The sequence below is a fragment of the Eucalyptus grandis genome, chromosome 4 (assembly GCF_016545825.1).
Source record: "Eucalyptus grandis isolate ANBG69807.140 chromosome 4, ASM1654582v1, whole genome shotgun sequence".
Classification (NCBI taxonomy): Eukaryota; Viridiplantae; Streptophyta; class Magnoliopsida; order Myrtales; family Myrtaceae; genus Eucalyptus; species Eucalyptus grandis.
The window spans coordinates 8,573,655-8,601,633 of record NC_052615.1 but is presented as its reverse complement, the minus strand read 5'-3'; the positions used below and the strand labels follow the sequence as shown (position 1 = coordinate 8,601,633).

Genomic DNA, 27,979 nt, shown 5'->3' with positions numbered 1-27,979 from the left:
AGAAGTCCATTTTGACATAATAGTCTATGATATTAAACATGTTGAGATGAATGTACTACCGAGATGGATGACATCCTATAAAAGTGCCTACTTGTTTGCTAAAAGACAAAATCATGAGACTTGATATGAAACGAGTTAAGGTAGACAAATACCTAATGAGCTAAAGTAGGAGTTTGTCTTAATATAGTATCAAAGTGAACCATCTCCTATAGGTATGTGATTTAGAGATGAACTCATGGAAGCTAGCAAGCCTATAACTTTAAGTCAAATCTCAATTTTGCTTTGAGCATTTTTTTTTTTTTTTCTAAAAGAAATCCTAACTTTAAGCCTAGTCAAAATCTATGGTGGTCTTTTCTTTGTCCAAAAAAAGAAAACTCTAATTTCAAGTCACATCCCACATTACTGGTATGAATTTATTACCTACGTAGAAATGCCATGTTAACCAACTAATGGTGAGTTTTGGATAGATGGTTAATGAAGATAGATTTGAAACTAAATTGAAAGTGATTGATTTTTTCTTACACAAAAAGTTCATGAAAGATTTGAGATTAGAGTTAAAGTCAGTGATTTTTTTTTTTTTAAATATAAAAGAGTTCAGGACAAAATCAGGATTTGACGTAAGGGGATTAGGCTTACTAATAATAAGCTCACTTCTACCATACAAGTTTATTTTAGCAAAGCGATCCCTTGATTAAATGTACAAGTTAGTGCTTCTTATGGGATATTAAAAAGCTTGAGATTGAAAAGTCTCCCATATAAAACTCCATGATTTTTTTAATGATATTAACCAACTATAATTACTTGTAATAGCAGAACAAACTCAATAAACGTCGGATATTTTGAAGGCCACCGTGATACACATTGCTTGTAAATTATTTCTTTCCATATTTACTCAAAGTGAATAACTTTTCTAAAATACTGGGGAAATTCTTTTTTTCTTTTTTGGAATTTTCTTTTCGTCCACTTGTTTTTTGGATTTTGTGAGTTAGAAGCAAAGCTGCAAAAATTGCCGTCGACCACCACCCCCCAAAAAAAAAAAAAAAAAAAAGGAAAAAGAAAACCCCTTGACCGAAGTAATCCGCCAGTTCGATGACCTCTAGCTGTCCACGCGCCTAAACAGTGCGTGGGGTCCCCCGCTTTTGCTTTGTCAACGCTTCAAGCAAAATCCAATGCTGGTTTTACTTTATATTTTTCCAAGGTAAAATAGGCAAAAAAGTAATTAACCACACTCCACTCGCGTCTTAAGGGAGCACCAAATTTTCAATCATCATTTCGACATTGAAAATTAAAAAGAGAAAAAAAAGTCAAAATGTCAAACTTGTGGTTAAAAATAAAAGAAGCATTTTTAAAATCATGGCTTGCGTAATTTGAATTTTGACCTTTTAGATTAGTCATTTCGATATTTCATATGCTAACTGATAATAAAGTTCGACGTACAAAACGAGGTATTACACAACCTCGTTAGTATCGCACCTAGAAATTTTGTTAACTTCGATTATCAATTCAAAGTCAAATCTTGACATTCATTGTAGGGTCAAACATATTTTGGATACTTGATAGCCATCCTGTTCTTTAGGATGCTTAACATCGTAAAACATAATTTGGTCTAATTTGAATGTAACGGCAAGATCCAAATCTAAAATTGGAGATTTCAAAAGTACACAACTCGATCACATGTATTTGATATTTTGGTTTATTATCAATCACTTTAATGCAACAATAAATATCGTAAGTAGTCTTTAAACTTTAATTCAATATATAATATGATTACTGAATTTTTGCCTAAAGTGCAATATTGTTCTCAAACTCTTAATTTGTTCAATATGGTCCCTAAATTTGGGTACATAGTTAATCAAATTTTCGATGTCATCCATAAACTTAAATTAATGGAGGAACGGCATCGAACATTTCACATAATTTATAAATGAATCAAACATGTACTAAAAATCTAGAGACCATAAAGAATAAATTAAAAATTTAAGGACAGCATTGCACGTCCGGCTAAAGTCGGCAAAATCATATGGAACAAATTTAATGATTATAAACCACATCACATGCCGGGCCAAATATTGGTGGTCAGTTATTGCCATTATCACTTAACGTTATTATAATTTATAGTTGGAAAAATGAGAGAGGTGGGATCCGGCGGAGCGGAGGGGAAGGCAGGATGTCGATGAGAGAGAGAGAGAGAGAGAGGGTGGGAAAATGAATGGACATCATCGTCCTCGTCAGTCCCCATCACCATACCAGATGAAGAGGCTGCTTTGGAAAGTCAGCCTTCCGCCACCATCTCTCTCTCTCTCCTCTCTCTCTCTCCCTCTTCCCTCTTCCGAAACGCGCAATTCATCCACCTTTTTCTCTCTGTTCTCTCTCTCCCTTTCCTTTTTTTTTTTTTATAATAATCATCCTTTTTCCGGGGCCTTGACTTGATAAATCCAAAGCCCCTTTCGCCTTTCACTCCCCGAAGATTCAATTCAACCCCCCCTCACCTCTCTCTCTCTCTCTCTCTCTCGTCTTCTTTCTCGCCTAGTGCACCAAACCTCATCGACAACAAACAGCAAAGCAATACGAGAGTAAGCGTTTCGGTTCTTGGCTCTCCCATCGACCCCCTTGTTCTTTGCCATTGTTGGGTTCATTCTTTTCTTGGCGGAAATCGTGGGTTCCCCGGGGATTTGAGGGTAACATTGATTCTGGGTCAATAATTGCAGAATAAGGATCGTTCTTGATTCTTGATTCTTGATTCTTGGTGGGTTAAATTCTTTTTTCTCAAGATCTGTTTCTGAGCGACAGTAAGGGAGCGTAGAGCGAAAACCCTCCGTACCCATCTCGCGGGAGGTGGGAATTGTTTGACAATTTTGTCAAATTTCGCGTCTTTTGATATCAAGAAATGGCGACGGCGGCGATTTTCTCGTCGCTCAGGCGGCGGAGGTCGCCGTGCTTGGAGGCTTTCTTGGTCCCGGTGGACCTCAGCGACGTGGCCCTCATACAAGCCCTCGCGTCGCTCTCCAGCGAGCTGGTCTCGTGCCACACGAGCAAATCGCTCTTCTTTCAGCGCAAGAATTCGCGGTCCTTGGTCCGCAAGATCGAGGTCTTCGTGGTGCTCTTGGAGTTCCTGAGGGATGGGAGGTATGGGAGGTCGGATTTGCCTTCGGCCGCGGTCCTCTGCTTGAAGGAGCTCTATCTGTTGCTGTACCGGTCGAAGATATTGCTCGATCACTGCGCGGAATCGAGTAAGTTGTGGCTCTTGGTCCAGAATCATTCGATTTCGGGTCATTTCCACGATCTGAATCAGGAAATATGCACGCTCTTGGATGTTTTCCCGTTGAAGAACCTCGAATTGAGCGAGGATGTCAGGGAGCAACTTGAGTTGTTGCAAAAGCAATCGAGACGGACCCGGTTTTATGCCGATAAGCATGATGAGGAGCTGAGAGTTCAGCTCTTCGCATTTCTGAATGAGTTCGAGAACGGGCGGATTCCTAATCCAGTTGAGCTGCGGGTCTTCTTCTTGGATAGTTTGGGCATTAGCAACGCAAAAAGTTTTAGGGCCGAGATTGATTTCTTGGAGGAACAGATTATGAATTATGAAGGGGACATCGAGCCTCCGGCTTCAGTCCTTCAAGGTTTCGTTGCTCTTACCCGCTTTTGCAGGTTTCTTTTGTGCGGGTTCGAGGAGGACGATATTGGAATGAGATGCGGAAATACGAAGAAACAGAGGAAAGGGTTGATCGCGCAGGAAATTGCTGATACCTTCGTCACAGTTCCAAAGGACTTTTGTTGTCCAATATCGTTGGATTTGATGCAGGACCCAGTTATCGTCTCGACAGGCCAGACATATGATCGGAGATCGATATCCAGATGGATGGAAGAAGGGCACTGTAACTGTCCCAAGACAGGTCAAATGCTTGCTCACAACCGTCTTGTCCCGAACCGAGCATTGAGGAACTTGATTGTGCAGTGGTGCATAGCTCATGGTGTCCCCTATGACCCCCCAGAGATGATAGATATATCAGCAGAAGCTTTTCCAGCGGCTTTGCCTGGCCAAGCCGCCCTTGAAGCTAATAAAGCCACAGCAAAACTTCTTGTTGACCAGCTGGCAAGTGGGCCTCAGGGTGCGAGGACAATCGCTGCCAAAGAGATCCGATTGTTAGCTAAGACAGGGAAGGAGAACCGAGCTTTCATTGCCGAAGCTGGGGCGATTCCCCATTTGCGGGAATTGCTCTCATCTCCGAGTCCCATTGCCCAGGAGATTTCCGTCACAGCAATTCTCAACTTGTCGATCTATGACAAGAACAAAAGCAGGATCATGGATGAGAGAGGATGCTTGCAGTCCATTGTGGACGTCTTAAGGATTGGCCGAACCACAGAAGCGAGGGAAAATGCTGCAGCAACATTATTCAGCCTCTCAGCTGTTCACGACTATAAGAAGAGAATAGCAGATGAGGGCAATGCAGTTGAGGCCCTAGCAGGACTCTTGAGAGAGGGGACGCCCAGAGGAAAGAAGGATGCTGTTACTGCTTTGTTCAACCTCTCAACGCATGCGGAAAATTGCCTTAAAATGATCGAGGCGGGGGCTGTGAATGCGCTGGTGGGCGCCTTGGGGAACGAGGTGGTTGCAGAGGAAGCTGCAGGCGCATTGGCCTTGATTGTTAGGCAGCCAATGGGGGCAGAAGCGGTTGGAAAGGAGAATTCAGCCATCTCGGGTTTGATTGGGATGATGCGGTGCGGGACCCCAAGGGGCAAAGAGAACGCAGTTGCAGCTTTGCTCGAGCTCTGCCGGACCGGTGGCTCTGCTGCCACAGAGAGAGTGGTGAAGGCACCGGCTTTGGCCGGGTTGCTGCAGTCTTTGTTCTTCACAGGAACGAAAAGGGCGAGGAGGAAGGCGGCATCGCTAGCAAGAGTATTTCAGAGGTGCGAGAACGCGTCATTACACTTTGGAGGCTTGGGTGTGGGATACGCATTCGCGGGAAACTCCACCGCGAATAGGGATTCGGGTTTCGGCAATGACGTCTCGGTACGGATCTCGATCCCCGTGTCCGTTTTGTAGGGGTAATAATGGAGCTCATGCTATCTTCAAGTTTTCTTATTCTTGTTCATATATACGAAATTCTTTTATTGAAATATAAAGCTCATGAGAGGAATCATAGCTATATCACTATGGCAGAAACATTTTGCTCTTGATGTGTTGGATCTTTCCATTCTCAATCCCTGCATCTGTGGGGTTTCGTATGCTGTCTATTTACATAGTCGCGATCGATCATCTGCTGGGCGTAAAATATTCCATGTCGAAATCATCATTGTCTCAGCGATAGAGTTTATCATGAAAAGGAAGGTATCTGCACTTACTCGGTGCTCTACTTCTCGAGCTTGGCTCTAGAAGAATCGTTAACATAGAGTTCGGGTTAGACATTCGGATTCGTTTTAGTTTTCCACATCCATAACCAAGATGAATAGAACGGAGATGGTATTGTTGGAAAGCTGATTCAGGATATCACCTCGTCCAGAATGTCCATCGAAGGCGAGACTAGTAAAAGGATGGTTGGTTTAGGACAGGAATGAACTAAATTACATTCTACGGGAAAGTTCTTGCATATCATGGACTTATTCAACATTTCTGATGATTTTCCTGGAAAATGGAACGCTTCTGGTTGAAATTTTCTCACTGCTCGCTCAGCTTTCTGGAAATTTCCCCTAATAGGAGCATCCTTCAATTTTTTATGCCACCAAGCGCTGAAAATTTTGGCAACGTCAGTCGTACGTTTTCTACAAAGGTCAAGACAAAACTGTGCTTGCATCGGGAAAAAAGGAGGGTCGAAACCATTCAATGGGTCGAATCATTCAATGGTTCTCTGCTTCTTTCCATTGTCAGAACCCACCAAAGCATCTCGAACCTGCTCAGTGAGAAATGCTACTTTAGGAAGATTCGTGGCGAGGGCAAAGGCGAAGAGATTTTCTTTTTGATGGCGTCGCGATTTCAAGATGTGACAAGTTGAATCCGACGAAGGCGTTGCTTCGTTTGGATTCCTGAGTGTGCTTGGCACTTTGCTTGCCATCATGTTTTGCCCCCCAAAGAGGCGCACTTTCTTTTGTGTACTCCGCCTTCTACGCATGTTCAATTTCCCATTTTATCAAATAGCAAGAATTCTATACCTGGATGATCCGCCCGCATTTTTACTCGCATTTTACTTGATTAATGGGTACTTATTAGCACGGAATTTATCGACCTAAGGTACTTAAGATGGGCTTTCTCATCATAAAAGATTCATGATTAAGCATTTTCTTTGATTTTTTTTTTAATGTATCTCAAATGATTTTACTCCAGTGGCTATTCTTCCAACATGGAATGGGAGGTGGGAGTTCGAATCCTCATATTTTCGGGGGCTGGGGTGAGAACGATTTAGTTTCAAATGTGGGTTTCAATTCACGTTCTACAAAGAGGCAGGCACAAGTCTAAAAGTGAGAATTAGAGTAGGAATATAGTAAGAGCGACAAAAAAAAAAAAAAACTAGCAATGGCAGTTCAATTAAAATATGTTTTTTTGAAATACCAAAAGCAAACATGACATCATTATGGACATAAAGCCCCAAAGTCCCTGGTACAACCTATGAAGGCAGGGCACATTTATGTACTGGGCCAAGAACGGCACGGCCGCTTCTCTAAATGGGCCTGGCCCGACCCGACATGGCGCTAAGGCCATTGCTAGCTGTAACACTTCTTTTTCCTCCCTTTATGTTATTTTCTTGTGGGGCTGGTGCTGCACTAGCAACTTCTTTGGACGTTATTAGTGTTTCTTCCTTCTTACTTTCTCTATCATTCATAATATTGATACTGACTTTTGAGGACTACATTGAGCCATCCTGAGGACTACATTGAGCCATCCTGACCAATGCAGTTGATGGTGATGAAAATGCAAATCGTGCAACTTACTTCTATACTTGATCGATCATGTGTTCATGTTAATCGAATATGAAATTATGAAAAACATATCAAATCGCACGGATAATGTAGATATCTTCATTGATAGCTTTCTCATCGTTTCTTGTTGGAAGGGTCCTCCAGTGGTTTGGTAGTCTCGGAAGTTGGACCCAAATTGGAGTGACGTGGGGGGCCAAGCCTCTCCATGATTGAGCCATGGTACTTCAATGGATCAAATAAGGCAGAAGGTGGAGGGGGAAAAAGGAAGAAAAAAATAGAAGTGGAATCACTATCGATCCACACACCTAACACATCATTGGATAATGTTATAAATTGACAATCTTGTGATGATACGTGGACCAATAACTTGGCAAATTGAGAGCTCATCCCAAGTGGGGAACTTAACTAGTTGGATGTCATGATGGCTGGACATGATTAAGAAGGGGAAAAGAATGCATGATTCTTGTTTGATCACTAATAGTGCATAACAATCTCCATCCCATCTGGGATTTCATGCACTATGGTTGAATTGTAGTATTTGCAGTTTTAAAATTGAGGAAAATGGGTTGGGGGGGGTGGTTTAAAGAGACTGAGTGCCAAGAAATTAATTTTGGATATGATCAAGACTGCCCAACTTGATTGTGATGGGGTCCCAAACTGCTATTGAGACATCAGAATTAGGTGAGAAGATTGGTGATTCTTTATGCCCTTGGTAGGGCTGAGGAACCTGTAGGCATTGGACATTTGTTTCCATGGAAATTCATATACCCTCAAAAATAGTTTTTTTAGCTCTCTAGGGGACCCAGCACTTTGATGGAATAGTAGAAATATGGAAAAAATAATATGGGGTAAGGTGGATGCAGGTTCACTTTCTTCTAAGTTCATGCCGCACAAAGTTGAATTGATGAGAACTTAACTATTCTTCGGGCGTTTTAGGTAATTTGATAGAGACATGAAAGATGGTCGATGATTTCACGATTTTCTAGGCTAATAAGCAGAGGGGAGACAAGAAGATAGATGACAACGAAAAACCCTAGTTAATGATTTTTTTTTTTTTTTTTTTTTGGGGTTCGTGTGAGAGACAACGAGCATGATCAGATAGAGGAAAGAGCAAGGAAGTTTCGTGATCAAATAATGCAAGAGGCTGTCGTAGAGAAAGTGGAAGTTGGTGCTTCCTTATGCTTGACCACAAAATCGTCTTCATGAAGGGAAAATAGTGGAAGTTGTGTTTCTTATCTTTGAATACTCCTTGAATTTCTCTTTCTCAACTTGAAATCTGGCAGGAAAGGTGGGAAAAAAGAACTACCATTTGTTAATTGTTTAGTGCTACACAAAGAGGCCTGGAAAAATCGGTAGGGGATAAGGATATGCAATTGAAACAACAGCACTTTACCAACAAGGTGCTCACTCAAATGCAAGGGAGTTTGCTCTTTCTCTCGTGGTATTAAGTTCGAGTCTCAGTAGAAGCACTCCAAGAGTCAAACCATGAATGCTGCAACGTGTAGGAGCACGCCCTTAAAGACTCCTAGAGAGATGGACTTGTCGAGGATTTGAAGTGCGTGGAAGCTGATCCAGACACTACTTAATTATTAAACAAAAGAAGGAAGTTAAAACTTCTATTGTATCATTAAAAGGGTTGAAAAGGTCGATTGCATTTTGTATACATAATCTAAAACTTAGTCTCTAATATTGCAATAGTAAGAGTATGTTTGGTAATTATCCCATTTTTCTATTTTTTTTTTGTTAAAAATCTAAAACTTAGTCTCTAATATTGCAATAGTAATAGTATATTTGGTAATTATCCCATTTTTCTATTTTTTTTTGTTATTTTTTTCTTGTAACAGAAAAAGAACAGAAATCCGTTTAGTAACATAAATTAATTTTTGTCTTCTTTAGAATATATTAGTGGCCGGGGAATAGATTTAGAGCGAACAATAATAAATAAAAATGATTTACTAGTTTTTGTTCCCGAGAACAATTTCTGAAACAATGTCATTTTCTTTTCTTTTTATTCCTTCTTCTTCCTCCTCTAGTTGGTTGCTAGACCTCGATGATGGCTAGGTGCGGCTCGACCTAAGTAAAAGAAAACAAAAATGTTATCAAATGCCCTATAATAGTATCATAAATGTCGAATTTGTAGCCTTGTAAAATCCGTTCAAAATATAGCATTGCATTTAGCCCTTTGACAAAGATTGCTACATCATATTAGATAGTATAGATAGATATATCTAATGTCTTAAAACTTATCGTGGAAGTATAATCGAATCCAAAGCTTTTCAAAAATTGCAAATTAAATCCTAGTTTTATCAGATTGGTACAATCAAGTTCATTTGTTAGTTATATGTAATTTGACTAACGAAAAATAACTTAATTTTTGTTTTTTTGTCGGCACTCTTCCACTCGTTTTGACTAGTCTGTCAGTAATGAGTGTACGTTTTTAGTCTTAGGACATTTTGTATAAATTTGGTTAAAACTCAATATATTCTTACTTTATAAATAAAAATAAAAATAATAAGTTAATTTTTTTTTATTACTTTCCTCTTTCTAATGGCCATTTTTTTTATAATGAAGATTGCAACGAAGACCAATAAGCGGTGGTGGCGCCACCACTATGCAATGGCAGGCTCTCGTGGGTGGGGGCGGGGGATAGGGATTGCGAGCCAGCCCTCCACCAGCCCTCAATCTGCACTTTTGTCGTTTTGTTTGTGTTTTTTTTCTTTTTTTAATCTTGGGAAAATGTCACAAATAGTCCTATCTTTTAACGATGTGCGATTTCGCCCCTGAGCTTTCGATTGGCTCAATTTGATCGAACTATTGATAAATGTCAATTTAGTATGAACTTTTGATCGGCTCGATTTGGTCTTGAACTATTCATAAATGTCCGATTTAGTCCTTCGTTACTGTTTTTCATTTTTTTAAAATTTTGTTAAATTTTTTAAAATTTTAAAATTTTTTTTTTTCTCCTTCCCTCCGCCGGTTCCGGCGGAGGGAAAGCTGGCGTCCGGCGAGGGTCGCCCTCGCCGGCGTCGGGCGAGGGCCGTCCTCGCCGGATGCAGGCGAGGGCGACCCTCGCCGGTGTCGGGCGAGGGGCTCCCTCGCAGAGAGGGAGCCCCTCGCCCGACGCCGGGGTGCTCCCTCGCCGGCGTCGAGCGAGGGGCTCCCTCGCCCGACGCCGGCGAGGGGCTCCCTCGCAGATCTGGCGAGGAGCTTCCCTCGCCGACGTCGGGCGAGGGCGGCCCTCGCCAGATCTAGCGAGGTGCTCCCTCGCCTGACGCCGGCGAGGAGCCCCTTGCCAGATCTGCGAGGGCTCCCTCGCCAGATCTGCGAGGGAGCCCCTCGCCCGACGCTGGCGAGGGGCCCCTCGCTCGACGCCGGCGAGGAGCACCCCGGCGTCGGGCGAGGGCTCCCTTGCCCGACAGCGGCGAGGGCCGCCCTCGCTTGCGTCCGGCGAGGACGGCCCTCGCCAGATCTGGCGAGGTGCTCCCTCGCCCGACGCCGGCGAGGGGAGCCCTTGCCGGATCTGCGAGGAGCTCCTCGCCAGATCTGCGAGGGAGCCCCTCGCCCGACAGCGGCGAGGCCGCCCTCGCCTGCGTCCGGCGAGGACGGCCTCGCCCGACGCCGGCTTCCCTCCGCCGGCTCCGGCGGAGGGAAGGGAGAAAAAGCAAAAAAATTAAAAAAATTAAAAAATTTTAAAAAATTAAAAAAAGGAAAAACAGTAACGAAGGACTAAATCGGACATTTATGAATAGTTTAAGGATCAAAGTCGACCGATCAAAAGTCCGACTAAATTGACATTTATCAATAATTCGGGACCAAATGAGCCCCGATCGAAAGCTCGTGACGAAATCGCACATCGGCAAAAGATAGAGGGACCATTTGTGACATTTTCCCTTTGGCTTTCTTTTTTGCCAACAGGCATGTGACCCTGTTGGTAAGGGGATTGGATGATAGGGTCGGAGAATACTACAATCGTGGTTTGATCCCAATGAACACCGCACATGCATGTACATAAAAAGACGAGTAAGACCAATTTTTTTTTTTTATAAATATTTTCCCATTTCTTTTAGTTAGCACCACATTGACGCCATATATATTAAAAAATTCAAAAAATGTAACGTTTAAATTTTTTGTTAGTCAAATTCGACAAACTAACGGGGAGACTAAATTACACTTTAACAACAATCTGTAGGACTTCTAGTGCATCTAGTTTTAGATAATGTAATTAATCAAGCATTTTCATTAGGAAAGTTTCTTATGTTAGCCCCTATCTTTGCCAATTCTTAGTCAAAGGAACAACTCTACTACCATTTTGGTCAATGAAGACCCTAAAATTCTAATTTCAAATCCATTTTCATTTTTGGCCAAATCGTCTAGAATTCTTGACTGGGCCTCTCCCCAAATTACAGTTAATGTGAATTTGAGGAAAGTTTACATACGCCATAAAAGCTACTTGATCAATTACATACGCCATAAAAGATACTGTATGTAATTGATCAAGCATTTTCATTAGGAAAGTTTTTTATGTTAGCCCCTGTCTTTGCCAATTCTTAGTCAAAGGAACAACTCTACTATCATTTTGGTCATTGAAGCCCCTAAAATTCTAATTTGAAATTCATTTTCATTTGTGGCCAAATCGTCTAGAATTCTTGACTGGGCCTCTCCCCAAATTACAGTTAATGTGAATTTTGACCCATCATCTTGAATGGGTCGACCGCCTCTATTTCATGCGGACTTCTTGAATATAGAGGTCCGACTCCTTCTTTTGTTCCTGAAGAATAGAATTTGCATTTTAACTTTGCTTAACGAAACAAGAAAAATTTGCAGAGGAATTAGAAACCGCCGGTTCTGATTGAGCCAATCTTTTTTAATGTAAAGACTCGAATGAATAGATATCTCGAAAGGTCAAGCTCGAACCGTGCAATTTAGTAAACATGCTCAAACTTTTGATCCAGGAGAAGAAATGAGGCCCGATCACAAGTCTGAAAAGGCTCGATCGGAGAATATATTGTGTCCAAATTGAGGAACAGTTGGTCACAAAATTCATGATTTTCATGGTTCGGGGATGTGGTTTTTTATATTTCCAAACCTCTTTATCTACGTATTTTCAGACTATTCTTTTTCTTTTTCCCATTGATTTTGGATTTTATATGTTAATTAGAGTTTACTTAGGACTTTTTAGTATATATTTTCCTCTTGTACTCCAAAAGAAAACAGCTCTGAACACTCCTATTCTGTAGAAGATCCTCAAAGGAAAAACACTATATGGGCCTAGTTAGCATTGTTTTTTAGCAGATTCAATATCTCAGTACACAAAAATGGTGTGTGGGCTTTCTGGAAATGGCTTTTGGGTAAGTCCAGCGTTGTAAATGGGCATCAAAACCTCCGTGGATTGACTGGTGAGGCTGAAGATTGGAACTAAGATTATGCTTAAGGGGGAGCATGTTGGACCGTTCGGATTAGCTAGTTTGATCCGATTGCTAAAAGCATTGATCCAATTTCTAGTTCCATAAAAATGGAACCGGTGATTTTTGGTTCGGTTCTTGGTTCTAGGAAGGAACTGGACTAGACCAGATGGACTTTTTTTAAAAAAAAATTATATATTTTTAAATTTCTTAAAAATAGTAATAAACCCTAAAATTGCAATAATTTTAGTATTATTTTTTTTAAATTAAATTTTTTTGCTAAGTGGCTGGTTTCCAGTCCTAGGACCGTTCGATTCAATGCATGGTCCCAAAAAATGGGAACCGGTCCTCTTGGTCGGGTTCCCAATTCCTAAGTGAAACTGGACCTGGATTGAGAACCAATCACCCCTAATTATGTGTCCTCAAGGCAGACACTCTTGTTTCTCTTCCATGTTCATTTGTTTCAGTTTGCTCACTAGGCAAATCTGCCTTGGTTCACCCCCTAAATCCCTGCCTATTTCATTTTTGAATTTGACAGAAGTTCAATCATGTCTTGTCCGGTCAGCATTTTCCGGCAAATCATGGTTTGACCAATTAAATTGAGTCGGCTGTGATCGAGACAAGGCGCTGTAATTAGGAAAGTTTGCCCCCACCCGCATTGGAACATAAGAGTCGATCGTCATCAACTCTGCGATGGAATTCCTGGCAAAGAGGACGGACTGAGAAGGATTTGTAAACCAGAGGGAGTAAACTAATGTCAATGAAAACTGACAAGGCAAATTCAGACAGATTTGTTAGAACAAACTTTCTTGCATTAGCCACAGATTCTTTAGTGACTAAAGATTCCTAGTATCTTGTCCCGCACCCCTACCAAGAAGCTGTCGGACTAATCCGCACCCGGATTCACGTGATTAGTGAATTAAGAAACCAAGTTCGATGCTTGGAACGAGCCGTGCATTCGCTGTTTGCTTCATTAAATAGGAGGAAAACAAAACTCACTCGCAACCCCGGAGTTTCTTTCGTTTGGCCTGGTTTTCCTCAATGTTGCACAACCCTTTGGGTTGAAACTCTCTCTGTTCCCTTCAATTTTCCTCCCTCTGAAAAAAGAAAAAAAAGGGAAGCGAATGCAGGCTATGTTGTGACCATCTTCTTGGGCACAATAATATCTAAATCACTAACGGTCCATTCGGCAACCTGATCGGGATCTTTGAATATTTCAGTCCCCAAATCTACAGACATCCATTGCCTCCTAGCACTTGGTGTCCCTGGATCCTGCAATAATCATTTGCCTGTGTCACATATTGAAGCTAAAAAGAGAAAAAGATAGGCGAGAATGTATATTTCCTCGTCCTAGGGCCTTGTTGGCTCAGGGAAATTTGGGTAGACCCAACGAACTGTCAAGCTCATGATCAGGTCTATATTTGTATAAATGGAGAAAGATGTATTTGAGCAAAAAAATTCCAACCTGGTAAAAATAAAGTGAATGAGACAACCTCCCGACATCCAATTCCCATGTCCTAGGGTCTCCAATCCAACCCTCCCCTTGCCTCGTCGGGTACCCGTACTCTGCCCACACGGGGTGCGGCAGAATCTGCAGGATCTCCTGGGCCTGGGGGTTACTGTAAGGGTCACACAAGCTGTAGGGCTCCTCAAGGTGCTCGGCGTTCCCAGGTGAGCAGTGCAGGTGGTACGCGGCATAGGGGAACCGAGCAGTGTCGTTGCGGTGGACCTGGGTTCCGTTCCGGAAGGTGTGGTAAGGGGGACACACACCGAGGTTGTCCGGGTGGCACCAGGCGCTGGTGTTGGGGTTCAGGATCATCTCACTGTACCTGGTGACATCAGAGGTCACGTCCCCATTGCACGGCTGGCCATTGTTCTTCCAACAGCTTCCAATGTCAATCAGGTAGAATTGGCTGTTGGGGCCCCCACCTTGGAGCACATTCAGGGTGAACCTCACTTTGAAGTTTGGTGATTCTGGGATCTGTGTAGCGTAATGAAAACATTATAATGAGTTTGGTTTGAGTGCAAGCTAAAGTTGGTCAATTAAGAATCTTTTTTGCTTCTAACATGACTTGCACCAGAAGGACATGATTGAGACGGTTCATCAAACGGGCTATGCTTGAATTCGGTTTCTCCTAACACCGTAAAGAAATTAAAATTGCAACAACAGTACTAGGAGCACCAAATGAAATCTCAATTCTTTCCTTATGATATGACTTGAAATGGAAGGAAAAAGGAGGTGCTCACAATTTTGGACATTCCTCTGGTAGGGTAGTGATACCCACCAGAGAGACCGCTGGTGGCATCTGATCTGAGGTAAAGCATCAGCCATGGATACCTCTTTGAAGTCCTCAAGACATGGTGAAATACCCAACTCTTGCCCTTCCCAATTTCCTTCTCCCACGTCACAGAATAGTATGAATTATTATTACCATTGCCAATGAAAACAGCATCCAAGTCCCATGACCCATGAAACCTTCCCTTAAGAGTAGTCAAATTAGGGCCTTGCAAAGTTGTGTAGTCATGATACATCAGCGGGTGGTTCATGCATCCCTTGCCGAAGCAAGGGAAGGCGGTGTCGGGGCCGAACGGTCCAACCTTGTGGCCATTTTTTGGGCACCTGGAGGCGAACGTATCCATGTTGCCATTCTTGAGCATGATCATCCAGAACTGCCACGGGTTTGGGGTGTCCTCGACCTGGCATTTTGCGCCCAAGTAGAGCTCCTTGAGTGCGGCGTAGAGGTTTGGATTTAACAGGGCTTCGGCATGGAGTCCCGGAAAGGGTCTCCGACTGCGAGCCTGTTGTCTAACTCCGTGATCCTGTGGACCAGTATGTAGGGCAGCAATTTGCACAAGGAGCAATTTTTTTCTGTATCAAAATGAGGTGCAATTGGCAAATGCCGTCAAGAATTGAACTATGGCCGCTCATATCAAGAGAGAAAAAGATAGTGAAAGCAGAACAAGAAATTTGTCATAGATGAAGAATGAGAGATTAGCAATACTCATCAATTGCACTGATGAATTACATTGTGCTAAAATCCAGGAAGTGAATTGATAGCGCTGCATTTAGATGACGCACTACCAAATCTGAGAATGACTTTCTTTAGGCCGACATCAGATGGAGTAATACAAATCCAGAAGATTATTAATGTCATTGACCAAGGGCTTGCATAACTGTGCTTCCCTTGCAAGTTACTTTTAGAGAACATTTTCCTACTCTTTGCATTTGAACACAAGTGGAGATACAGACCAAATGTAGGAGTCGTTTTCGTTCACACACCAGAACAAAATGTCACATTAAAGAACAAAGCAAAACACGTTTTAATAACCGCGAAAATCGACAGACAAATACTTATACATATGACTAAAGCTGCTTGGCTCAGGATATAATGAGCAAAGTGAACCAAGGACACATACCAGAAGATCAGCAGAGGATCGCAAAACAGGATTCCCATCAATGAAGAAGGAGATGAAAATGAAACTGAAACAGAAAAACGAGAGACTGACCATTTCTCTTAGGAATGGCTCGGTAAATGTCAAAGCAATCAGCAGCTCTCGGGCTTCCCATGCGAGGAGCTTCCTCGCCAACCTCATTGCATTGGTTCCATGACTCTATTGCCAGCCTCAGCGCATCGCGCCTCATTCCTGGGTCGCCAACTGCCGTCACATACTCCGTCGTATCGGCGCTCACAGATGAAAGGTAGACCAGAAAAATCAGAATGAGCAAGGAGCTCGGCCTCCCCTGCTCAGCCATTTAACAAGGAAGGGAGGGACAGACAGACAAGCCCAAGCAGAAGAGCAGAGCTTCTATATGTATGTATCTGATCTTCTTTATAAGCATGGGCGGGCTCTTTTGTAAATGGAATAGAAGACTAGCTAGGAATCTCGACCAAAGGACAGTCTTTCTCTTGGGAATTCAACTTTGTGTATGCATGGAACATTATCTTTTCTTCTCTTAAAAAGCATTGCTTTTTCAGTTCCCCAAGAGGTAGAAGATCTGAAGTCGTTCTAGACATGCATATTTTATACAATTGCTTTTTCTTCTTTTTCTCTTTATTTTGATTATTGTGGTTTGGTGCATTTGGGTGGCAAATTGATATCTTTAGCTCTCTTTCAATCAACCAAACTTTCTTGTGAGGTAGGAAAAGGGCAAAGCATATATCTATCCTTTCCCCCAAGGCGAGGAGATCTCTCTCATCTTGCTTTCTTCATTAAAAAATTCCTAAAATATGCAAAACATGTTATTCTATAGAAATCGTGACGCCTATAATTCGAAAACAAAGAGTGTGTGCTATGCACAAGTACTTACAGAAAAATCCACGTGCAAGAATGGGTCGAAATTTGAAACTACTATTTCGAGTCAAGATTTTAAAGATGAGATTATATGAAAAACAATGAACTCATAAAATGCACTGCCTATATATTTAATCAAGCTAATTATTGAAGAAATAATAAGTCCTAGATGAAATAGGCAAATACATATTTATTATGCAAGATTGTCTGAGAGAGTAGTATTCCGACTCTCTGGGGGTTTCTTTCAGTCAAAGTGATGCCTCCATGATGTTTCTATTTTACTCCAGTTGGAATGCAATCATTCTTCATTTCCATGTCATCGTTAGTTGCACTAAACTTGGGCCGTGCTGGTTGGTCAAAGAGTGTTAGGGACGATTCCATATTCCAAATCTATACCTACAAGTTTCTCAAAAGTATAAAAATATGAATATATATATTCATATTCCACGAATTTTTTTTTAACTCTGTAAGGATTTTTTTTAATTGCTTCTTTACAATATGGATGGAAAATTATTCAATTTGTCCTAAACTTTTTATACAAATTTCAATTTAGTCTTAATTTTTTTCAATTTTTGAAGTCTAGTCCTAAATTTCTACGTGAAATTCCAATATAGTCCTCTCGATTGATTCGCGGCGGTGTGCCATGTTGGATGGTTGGAAACAATTGGGTCCTCACGTTTGTGATATCTAGTGAAAATTGACAAGAAAAATTACATTTAAATTTTATGAAAATATTTAAGACTAACTTAGTAAAGTTGAAAATTTTAAGACTAAATTGACATTCATATAATAGAATTGGGATTGATTGGATAATTTTTCCCATATGTATGTATGTTTATATTTTATAAATTGGGTAAAGATTTGTTTATCAAATTATGAAAAATTGTTCAATCATTTGGAGTGATGACAGTAGTAATTGACGAGGATGTGCTAATTTATAGTTCATGATCTATGACTTTACATCAATCAGAAGATTTCTTCTTTTCAGTTATGTCGGTGTATATAAAAAATGGATAAAAATCATAATGTAGGAGGAGTTGAGATAGTTCAAGGTGATTCCTCAAATCTCTGAATTACCATTTCATCTATTTTGTTTAGTAGTGCCATAGGCCGTCGTTATTCATTCGTATTAGGCAGACTGAATATTGACGCTTTTAGGTAAAGATTTTTAAGGTTGAAAGATGCTTTGGATTTACTTTAATCTAATTAGCTAATGCTATTTTCTTATTTAATCATGGACCAATCAAATTGGGGAAAATTATAGACCCCAAGGGTGACTAGTTTACCTTGGATGAAATGGGAAGGAGAAGTGACTTTTGATCTCTGAACTTTATCTACTTTTTTCCTAATGAAAGCCCTCAAAATTTTTAATTTGTGTGATTCAATTCTTGAACTTGCATAAATTTTCTAATCAAATCCATCCGGCTGATCCAGTTAAGTGAGCTTACTTATTTATTGGAATCAGCAAGAGTTTTATTGAGGAAAAATTAAGTGCAACATTAGTATTGGGAAATCTCTAGTTTTAGTCCAACGCATTAAGCAGTAAGCCAGGGCCAAAATGACAATTTTCGATCGGACTTTTGCCGGTTTTGATGGATATATTAATTACAAAAACTGGATTTGGAGCCAAAGGAACTTCATTAGAAAAGCTATAAAATGTTCGAGTTAAAAACTGGATTAGAAAAATTAAAAATCTGATGACTTGATATTGAGATTCTCTGGTTTGCCTAATATAGTAGAGATTAAGTCAATTTATCACCTAACACAGGGAAATCCGTAAGTTTACCCAAGGGGTGGAGACATATTTGGGTCGAATCAAGTCTAATATCGGGAGGACATTCATTGAATTGTGAAATTCATTTCTCTTAATAAAATGAGATCGTTACTAGCAAGTTTCAAACACAACCCCTACTAAATATAAGTTCATAGCGACAGCTACTCTATTTAAATTCAAGACATAATGTAATGTTATGATATCGGGAAAATGAGCTGAACGAGAAAATGTCTTGATACTGGAGTTAGATTCAAGATTTCAAGAACTCAGAGTGTGTTCAGAAAATATTGAATTACTAAAAAGGGGAAAATTGAGTAAGTTTGGTTTTTTAACGTGGAATTCTAGTTGGCTAAAAATTGCAACAATAACCACACGCAGACAAAGTGGTAAACACAGTATGGATCTATGCACATTAGAACCAGCAATTTCTTACATGAATTGGAGAAGATACACATTTACAAAAAGAAACATGTGCCCGACCCGATACAGTAAAGTGACACAATTTCTTCTTCTTCTTCTTTTATTTTATTAAGGCAGTCTTTTTAATCATGTTGAAATATTTTTGAAATTATAAAGATGAAGTGCATAGCCGACACGAATATAATGAAGATAATGACAAGATTTCATCTATTTTTGTAACATTGATGAAAGAGACTGTAGAAATAAGGTTAGTTTTCTTGAATCGAAGAGAGATGATATTTCGGAGAGTTAACTAAAAATTGAGCATTTTAGCCCAAATGGGAGTGTGAATAACCCCACCATTTCTTTGTATTCTTAGTATTTTTCTTGGAAAAACCACGATTTTTTTTTTGATAAATAACAAGCCAGTGTACTTATGGCAATCTATCTTATTCGGGTTCTATTCTTAAAAGGCACTATGTTAATGCGGATGAAGTAATTATTAATTGAATATGTTAGTTGAAAATTTCCTGTTAGACATAATTATAAAGGTTATATATAGCTATTGATCTATAGTCATCAAGAGAAAAATATTTTTCTTGTCCAAATACTTGTTTAGGTTCTTATAGAAAAGTTCTAAGAAAGATTTGCTAAATTCCAAATCGAGATTTATATTTTTTAACTTCCTTATTCTCTGCTGCGCATAAATTTTATTTTCACTTGATATTTCCTTGTTGAAAATTCTCCACCTTAACCTGAATCCCAGCTCCATCACTTGATTAAAAGTTTGAAATCGGAGAAATGGAACATATAGACTCATTATACATATCGTCAGACAACATCTTTCCTCAATTTGTAAGGCATTCCTGCGGAAAATAAATGAAAAGCCTACTTGATCTTTTTCTTTATTTCCCCTATTAGAAAGATATAGCATGGATTTTAAGGCTACGAGTGAATAATGATAGTAAAAAAGGAAAAATCGCCTTTTGGACATTAATTAGTCAGTGATTGTCGCACAATATTTGTGCTCCACTAGACAGAAAATTACTCAGTTGTTGTGCAGGCATTATTATATACCCAATTAATTGTAGCTCTTGGGCAAAGGAATAATAATAGCAATAGTACGACGACAATAATAATAAAAATAATTGTAGCTCTACTCTATTCATTTAATTTCGATAAATAGTGGCCATCAAGAGTCGAGATTATTCAGAGCAAAAGATATTGTAATTCGTGGAAGAGATTTACAGTTAAACTTCTCGAACTATAAACTTAGCATGTTTTTACACTTACAATCTATGTACACTTAGACTTCTTGTTTCAATTTGCATACACAGCTATAGGTCGAGTTTCTTATACATGTCAACAATCTAACAATAAATATTTTGATTACACTTGAAGTGAATTTAATAAAAATCAGTAAGCTTTTTTAGGGTCGTGATAATGAAATCTCACTATTTACTAGAGACGACAGACCTGATTTGTATTAATGCTATAAATTTTCATCGTTATATGGAAATTTGAATCATCTTGAGATCAAAAAGTTAAACATTGATCTTATTAGTCTATTTTGGTTCAGAAATCTATCTCTACATTTTCCTATTTTTCTGCATTTTTTTATCGTCATTTAATGCATCCATTAATGAAAAAGATTAATTAAACAAAATAAATTACTTGTGTTCCAAATTTCCCCTTCTTTCCTCCCCGATCAAATTTCTAGCTTCACCAAGTGGTGTGTTGATGCAAAAGAAAAATTAAACATTCATCTATCCTTTCAGTTTAAAATTTTCATTTTATTTTATTTACTGAGCTATCTCGTTGTCATAAAGACAGAAATATCCATTTGGCTTTTTTCTCTTTTCAATCCATATGTGTATACCATTTCCCGCATTATAGTTTCTTTTTCTGCTTTTTTTTCCAACAAAAAAGAATTGCAAGTGTTCCTTATGTCTCAAATACAAGTTACAATTGATATTGTTTGCGAATGTTATCTTATTTCTCTTCGTCAACCCATTCATGTGTCATTGACGGCATGAGGCTCGGCAATGCATGCGCTTCTAGATGGAGTGGCAAGCGCATGACTTGGAGATGGAGTTGGACATTAAAGATGGAAAGAGAGAGAGAGAGATCCACCCGGCCGCAAGGGCGGGGACCGGTGATGGTCGGCGGGGGCTGTCAGGGCGGTGAGGGTGGCTGCTTGTTTGTCCAAAAACCAACCTTGCTTTCCACATTGCAATTGAACATTCAAAACATGGAAATAAAAATAATATGGGCGATCAGGATGGGGGCGGCAGCCTACGGCTACTTGCCTGGCTAAACTTGGCCAACTCCTAATTATAGATGGGATAAGCATATGACACTAGAAAACGATTGAAAACGGATGTGCCCTTTTCTCAGCAAATAATAGATGTCATTAAGTGCAAATTAAATGCAAAAAAAGGCCTACACATAAGTGGGGAAGAAACTAGAGGTAGATGAATAGGTAGAAGGTCGGCCCAAGCCCGTCACTGAAAGATGAGTGAACAGATTTTGGACAATACCCTTACATGAAAAAGCTTGGCTTGCTATCTTTTGCCCGGCCGTTGCATGAATTTTTCAAAATGCTTTATGTGATGGGTAGGCTCGAACGATACTTTAGATGTCGATCCGACTTTCGGACCCTAATTCGATCCGAATCAGCCGGGCTATTGCCTTTTCAAATGAAGCTACCGACAGAGTATGGCTCTAAAGAGAGTATTCCTTTTTTCCCATCGATTCGAATGGACTCCTCTGGTCTGGAGATGGAAGCATGGGCAGAGTCATCCCGAAGTACAAGAGGATTGTCACATCTGCAAAAGTGTCACATTGACATTGTTGTAAAACCCTAGAAAATGGGATCCCCCTTAGGTACTATCATTTTCAATTTTACATAGGTATTAATGCATTGCTTTCCGAAGTCCTTAGGTACCATCATTTTCAATTTTACATAGGTATTAATGGGAAAAAGTGCCAAAAAAGTCCTAAACCTTTTGCCTTTGTGCCAATTTAGTCATAAACCTTTTTGATGCCAATTCGGTCCTAAACCTTTTTAATTTGTGTCAATTCAGTCATTTAGGCCAATTTTAGCCGGATTTTGCTGATTTGGACCTTGCCCCGGCGACGTGGCATGATCGGTGCCGACGTGGACAATTTTTAATAATATTTTAATATTTTTTAATAATATTTTTCAAATACTTTTAATAATTTTTTTATTTTTTTAATTAATTTATTTTTCCTCCGGCCCGGTCGAGGTCCAGTGATCGGCGAGGAAGCGACCGCCGGGCGAGGCGAGGCCAACCTCGCGCCGGATCGGCCATGGGCGGGGCGAGGGCGAGTCAAGCCTCGATCAGCCATGGGCGAGGCCATGGGCGAGGCGGCGAGCCTCGCCGGCCATGGCCATGGGCGAGGGCTCGCCTCGCCGGATCCGGCGAGGCGGGCGAGGGTGAGCCTCGCCCATGGCCGCCACCTCGCCCATGGCGGCCATGGGCGAGGCTGGCGAGGGCGAGCCTCGCCCATGGCCGATCTAGCGAGGTCGGGCGAGGGCCGGCGAGGCGAGCCTCGCCCATCGCCCATGGCCGGATCCGGCGAGGCGGCCATGGGCGAGGCTCGACCTCGCCGGATCTCGGCGAGGTCAAGCCTCACATAGGGCCGATGCGGCGCGGCGGCCATGGGCGAGGCTCGCCCTCACCGGATCTGGCGAGGTCGAGCCTCGCCGGCCCCTCGTCGGCCATGGGCGGGCGGCGAGGGCGAGCCTCGCCCATGGCCCGGATTCTGGCGAGGTCGGGCGGGCGGCGAGGCTCGACCTCGCCAAATCCGGCGGCGAGCCTTGCCCATCGCCCATGGCCGGATCCGGCGAGGCGGCCATGGGCAAGGCTCGCCCTCGCCGGCGATCGCCTCGGCCGGTCGCGGGTCAGCATGACCGGCTGGAGGAAAAAAAAAAAAAAAAAAAAAAAAAAATAAAAAATATTTTAAAAAAAAAATATTATTAAAAATTGTCCACGTCGGCGCCGATCGAGCCACGTCGCCCCGGCGTCTAGTCAGCAAAATCGGATCAAAATTGCCGGAAAGGATTGAATTGGCACAACTTAAAAAGGTTTATGACTGTATTTGGCACCGAAAAAAGGTTTATGACTAAATTGGCACAAAGGCAAAAGGTTTAGGACTTTTTTTGCACTTTTCCTAGTATTAATGCATTGCTTTAGTTTTGCAATTCCTATATAATCATTTCTTGGTACGTAGATGGCCATTGGATCAAAAAATAAATATTTAACTATACATCATGAAAATTTTAAGTGCGTTGGGATGCTCAAAAGATCATAAAAAAGGGGCCATATTTCGATCAAGACACATTTAACCTAAGTTGGATGTAACATTTACATCTTTAATTACTATTTTAAGCTAATTTGAAAACAAGACATTCCTTCCATGGCGTGAGGCTCTGGCTCCAAACCTCATGTCGAAAACAGTCGACCGAATCGAATTGCCCGAGAAGACAAATTCACCCCCGTATATGTTTGTCGGCATTCCCTTCCTTTAATTAATTCCATTTCCAAGATGGATATCTTTGGGACAAGAAAAGAGTAGAGTTTTTTCTTTCCGAGCATCCAAGGCCAGTAAGCTCCCAAAGAAACTTTCGTTGATTCCTTTTTTCTCTCTCATTTTCACTAACCAGGTTGTTTCGATTAAGAGAAAAAGTGGTAGAAATAAGACATCGAATAATAAAAATGGAAAAGAAAAGCGAAAGACGGGGGCTTCTATAGACCCGATAGCCATTGGATCAAACAAAAAAAGGAGTCACCCCTCGATTCTAATTTATTCTGAGATTCAAATCGTGCGATACCTTATATAAAGATTATGATAAGATGCACGTGATTACGACACCATATTATTGTACTATAACAAAAAGGAAATTAATGAGCATCGTGTCACATTATTGTTGTGCGACACTTGTTGCTAGTGTTCCTCGACAATGGGGGCTCTACCTCTGAATGCATGGACTTATAGTTCCATTTTGCGAAAAACAATGGTACGACATGGAACACATCGAGGCCAGAGAACAGCCAGAAAAGCCGATTTGAGGCTGAGAAATCGACCCCGCCGGGGACCACCAGGATCACCCTCGCCGATCTTTAAGTTCCAATGTGGATGAAATGTCAATTGTGGTGGCCATAAACTATATGCTAATGCCAAAAAGTATGTCGTTTAAAATACTAATAGTCAAACAATGTTTTCTCTTGTAAGTTGAAAGAGATACTGCGTATCTATCTCCTCCAATTGTCGACATTGCTATTTTTTTTGTAAGGAAGATGGTTGAGTGACTGCATGTTCATCGTCATAGTGGTCGTAAGTCAAGTCAATGGGTGATGGTCTAGAAATTTGCAAGTGTGAAGTCACAAGTTCGATTCTCTAATCTATTCTCGATCTTAGGAAAGTTTTGTTACTTTACCAAATAGGGGCCTGAGCTTAAGTGTATCATTGACCTTGAGAGCTCCCCACTTAAATCTCGATGTAGCTAGGATGACAGGCTAGCCTAAAGAAAATAGTTGTGGGTTACATCAATAGCTTAAAACCAAACATCTATCGTGTGTGATTTACAATTTGCCAATGCTCCACACACACATTTAAGTCCAAACTTTTGGAATATTAATAACCAGAATATTAATTTACTTGGTATGCATATGGTATGTACAATCTCTTTTCCTTTTATATAATTAATAAGAAATGTTATCATACTACCTTGGCATTCAAAACTCATTTAAAACCTATAGCCACGGCACAAACATCAAGCTACTCCTCACCCACAATAAGCTGTGAAGACCGACTTTTCCTAACATGATTAAGGCAAAGACATAGGGCCACGGGTGTAACATCAAAGTAATTTCAATTTCGAAAATATAAAGGCGGGATATATTTCGCTTTTATCTCTTATATAAATTTGTTCAGACATGCGGGACGTATATACAATCCATACCTTTATAATGTGACTAGCTATAAGAGCATATGCATACATGCATAGAGAGAGAGAGAGAGAGAGAGAGAGTTTTCTCCCCTATCTTTTTCCTAGTACATAAAAAGCGAGAGAAAGAGGGAAAGAAAGAGAAAGTGGTCACAAGATATATGGCGGGCCTTTCTTTTGAAAAAGGAAGAGCAACTCCCTCTCTCTCATCACTAAAAACCCGACACTCGATCCCACGTCCTCCCCCCCCCTAACCGTCCTCCCTAACTCCTCCTCCTCCCACTCCCATCACTTCACCATCGCCATCCACCTCCTCTGTTTCTTCCTCCCCTGCAAACTGCTCCATCCTGCTCACCCTCAAAGGCTCACAGAGCAGAGCTTTCCGCCCCCGAATTATGAAGCTGGGCAGATCGAGAGCCAGGCGAAGGACCAAGCCCTTCTCCGGCGCCGCCTCGGCCTCGTCGCCCCGCCCTTCCCTGCTCTCGTCCTGGCTCTTGAGGCTCAGCAAGATCGGGGTACATCGCGCCGACCGACGCCACGGTCGCCACCACCGTGCTCTGGGGCCGGGAGCTCGAGCCCCGCGGCGACGAGGCATTACAATTCGCCGTCGGAGGAGGTGGTTTCGACTCCGAAGCGGAGCGGGGTCGAGGGGGAAGAAGAGGGTCGGCTCCTGGAAGGCGACGGTGGTTTCTGGAGGCTGTCCTTCAGAGGGGAGAGGACGTTCGACGAGGAAGGGGACTTCAGCGGAGATACGCGCGGACCGATTTGGTGCAGATCGGACGGGGACGAGGACGCCGGAAATTTCGAAGAGATGGTGTCGGGTATCAGGAGGAGGAGAGAGAGTCGGTGGAGATCGAGGAGCATGCCCGAGATAAAAGTAGAGAGCGCAGATGGAGAAGCAGAGCTGAAGACTCCAAGGAGGAGGAAGGTCAAAAGGGAACACAAACACGGAATTAGGAGCGATGGAAAGGTCTTGGAAGCGAAGAATCAGGACCGCGTTCCGTCCAAGTATTCGGCCTCGTTGCGAAAATCGGTTGGAGACGGTGAATTTCCTTTGACATCGATTCCAGAGATGCAGAAACCGGAGGAAACAAGCGAGGGCGACAGCACGAGCAGAGAGAAACAGAGGAAATCCCTCTACATAAGCAGAAGGGAGCAACCCCGGCGCAGCCGGGTCCGAGTTCATTCCCCGAGAGCCGCCAGGATCGAGGTGCGCAGGCCGCGGTCCCCGGTCGAGGACGCGAAGAAGGCGAGCTCGAAGTCGGCGAGGGCGAGGATGAAGACGGCGAAGAAGGGCGGCGAGGCTGACGTCGCCAAGGCCAACAGATTGGAGAGGTACGCGGTGGTGAAGTGCTCGTACCACCCGCAGAGAGACTTCCGGGAGTCGATGATGGAGATGATCGTCGAGAGGCGGATCCGGCGGACGGAGGACATGGAGGAGCTCTTGGCTTGCTACTTGACGCTGAATTCGGACGAGCATCATGAGCTCATCATCAAGGTGTTCAGGCAGGTCTGGTTCGAGCTGAACCAGGCTTGCTTTGGCTGGTGAATAATTGCAGAGAGAGAGAGAGAGCACGGATGGTGGTATGGTTTAGAGTTTATTTTTGCTTCTATACGATCAACTAGGTTAACTTTACAGCGAGATAAGGTCGGCTGATACTATGTATGTATACTCGATGAAATCATCACTGAAAAGGTTCGGGCGTTCTCCTTTACTAAATTAGAACGAAAGACAGATCGAACGACAATATTTCGATAGAAATTCCACGACTCAATCATCAAGTTTCTCTTGATCGATGACCTGCGATGAAAAGTACGCACCTTTTCATGCGAAGCCACGATGCCGTGCTCGATTGGTAAGTTTGTATGAGGTACTACTACTCATCACATTCTCTTGAGAGCAAAAAGGGAGAGAATTCAAATGGGTCATGGCGAAAAAGAGAGAGAACGATTGGAAGGGACAAGTGCCCACAAAAAAGTATGCCCACTTGACTTTTGGGGCTTTCCTCTTTACTTCTTTTGTTCCCTCCTCTTCTTTTAAGCTCCTAAATTTGGGATCTTGAAGAGGAAGTTAAATGCTTGAATAATAGTGAACTGGACATCTCATGGAGTAATGTTCATAAGAATAACGAAGTCATAGGCATGTAAGTTCAGAGCCAGCCCGACTCTTTCAAGAGCACTCCGGATTCGAGAGTTTTTTGAGACCCTATCATAAGTTCAGTCCATATATGTTCGGATTGATGATGATAACCGAATTTTAACATCACTTAGTTATCTTGATTTAGACAAAGAAAGAGTGCTTGCATTTGATATATGAAGTATGATCCATATAATCCAATCTAGTGACGTTAGACTTGCTTATCTAGAGTTTTCAATCAATCACTATAAAAGTATAGGCTGAAGTTGTTAAGTTACAGTTAAGTTTATAACTTTCTTGACATGCCTTGATTTAACAACTTATGAATATCAATCTAGGTTATTATTTTTTTAAACTCAGTTTTGCTTACCAGAAAACTATTATTATTTTTTTTTTACTATATACATACAGATAGCCTGTAAAAAGAAGTGTTTTCCTGTATGCATAATGATGAGCATTGCTTGAGGGAAAAATTCTTCTGTCCCCCAAAGAAATCTTTATATATTATAATAAAAAAATATTTTTGAAGGAGTATTTTCTTGTTAAATACAAATTTAGGGAATTTGCCAAGAAAGTGAAAATGAAAAGAAAATCTTTTGAAATCTCAACATATATTAAAACAATATTTCTGAATGCAAGAAAATTGACTATGTACAACAATTATGAATTGAGAGAAACATTTTAGAATATCTATATCATGATTGATATAAAAGTAATAAAATTAAGTTGACTACGCACAACAAAACAGAACATATAATGATAGAAATATATTAGACTAGTCAATTTTACCATATCCATATAATCCTAGTGTGTAAAAGCGTAATATTATTTATTTTTTACTAACTAAAGATATTTTAGCTTTTTTTTTAAAAAAAAAAACCCATGCTTTAAACATGGACAAGAGCACTCACAAATAATTAAATTACATAAAAATGGTTCTGCCTCTTCCCCGGCCACAGAAAAGGATGCAATAAATGAGACCTACCCAGTGAAAATAACAGCCATCAATTGTAACCTAAGCTACAAACATATTTGATCCGCTTTTGTGGCGTGTAGCTCCTCTCTTAGCCCTCTAAAAAAGGATGGCT

At 41.3% G+C, this 27,979-nt stretch overlaps 2 protein-coding genes and 1 non-coding gene across 3 annotated transcripts; 2 read left to right on the top strand and 1 right to left on the bottom strand.

Moving 5' to 3' along the window:
• Window positions 1-2,459: 2,459 nt before the first annotated feature.
• On the top strand, window positions 2,460-5,202 carry LOC104440873 (U-box domain-containing protein 17). The gene has a single exon (XM_010053859.3). The coding sequence runs from the start codon at window positions 2,888-2,890 to the stop codon at window positions 5,042-5,044; it is 2,157 nt and encodes a 718-aa protein (XP_010052161.2). The 5' UTR covers window positions 2,460-2,887; the 3' UTR covers window positions 5,045-5,202.
• Window positions 5,203-13,233: 8,031 nt separating this feature from the next.
• LOC104440872 lies at window positions 13,234-16,374 on the bottom strand. The gene is made up of 4 exons (XR_005550220.1): window positions 15,822-16,374; window positions 14,562-15,183; window positions 13,780-14,295; window positions 13,234-13,586 (listed from the first exon to the last, which is right to left on the bottom strand). It is a non-coding gene; the product is annotated as an uncharacterized LOC104440872 (transcript).
• An 8,541-nt stretch (window positions 16,375-24,915) lies between these two features.
• Window positions 24,916-26,516, top strand: LOC104440871 (transcription repressor OFP5). The gene has a single exon (XM_010053857.3). It carries the CDS (start codon window positions 25,566-25,568, stop codon window positions 26,301-26,303), a length of 738 nt encoding a protein of 245 aa, XP_010052159.2. The 5' UTR covers window positions 24,916-25,565; the 3' UTR covers window positions 26,304-26,516.
• Window positions 26,517-27,979: the final 1,463 nt, after the last annotated feature.

What these genes read in the sequence shown, in the direction of transcription:
- LOC104440873 (XM_010053859.3), top strand. Translation starts at nt 2,888, where the DNA reads ATGGCGACGGCGGCGATTTTCTCGTCGCTCAGGCGGCGGAGGTCGCCG.
- LOC104440871 (XM_010053857.3), top strand. Translation starts at nt 25,566, where the DNA reads ATGGTGTCGGGTATCAGGAGGAGGAGAGAGAGTCGGTGGAGATCGAGG.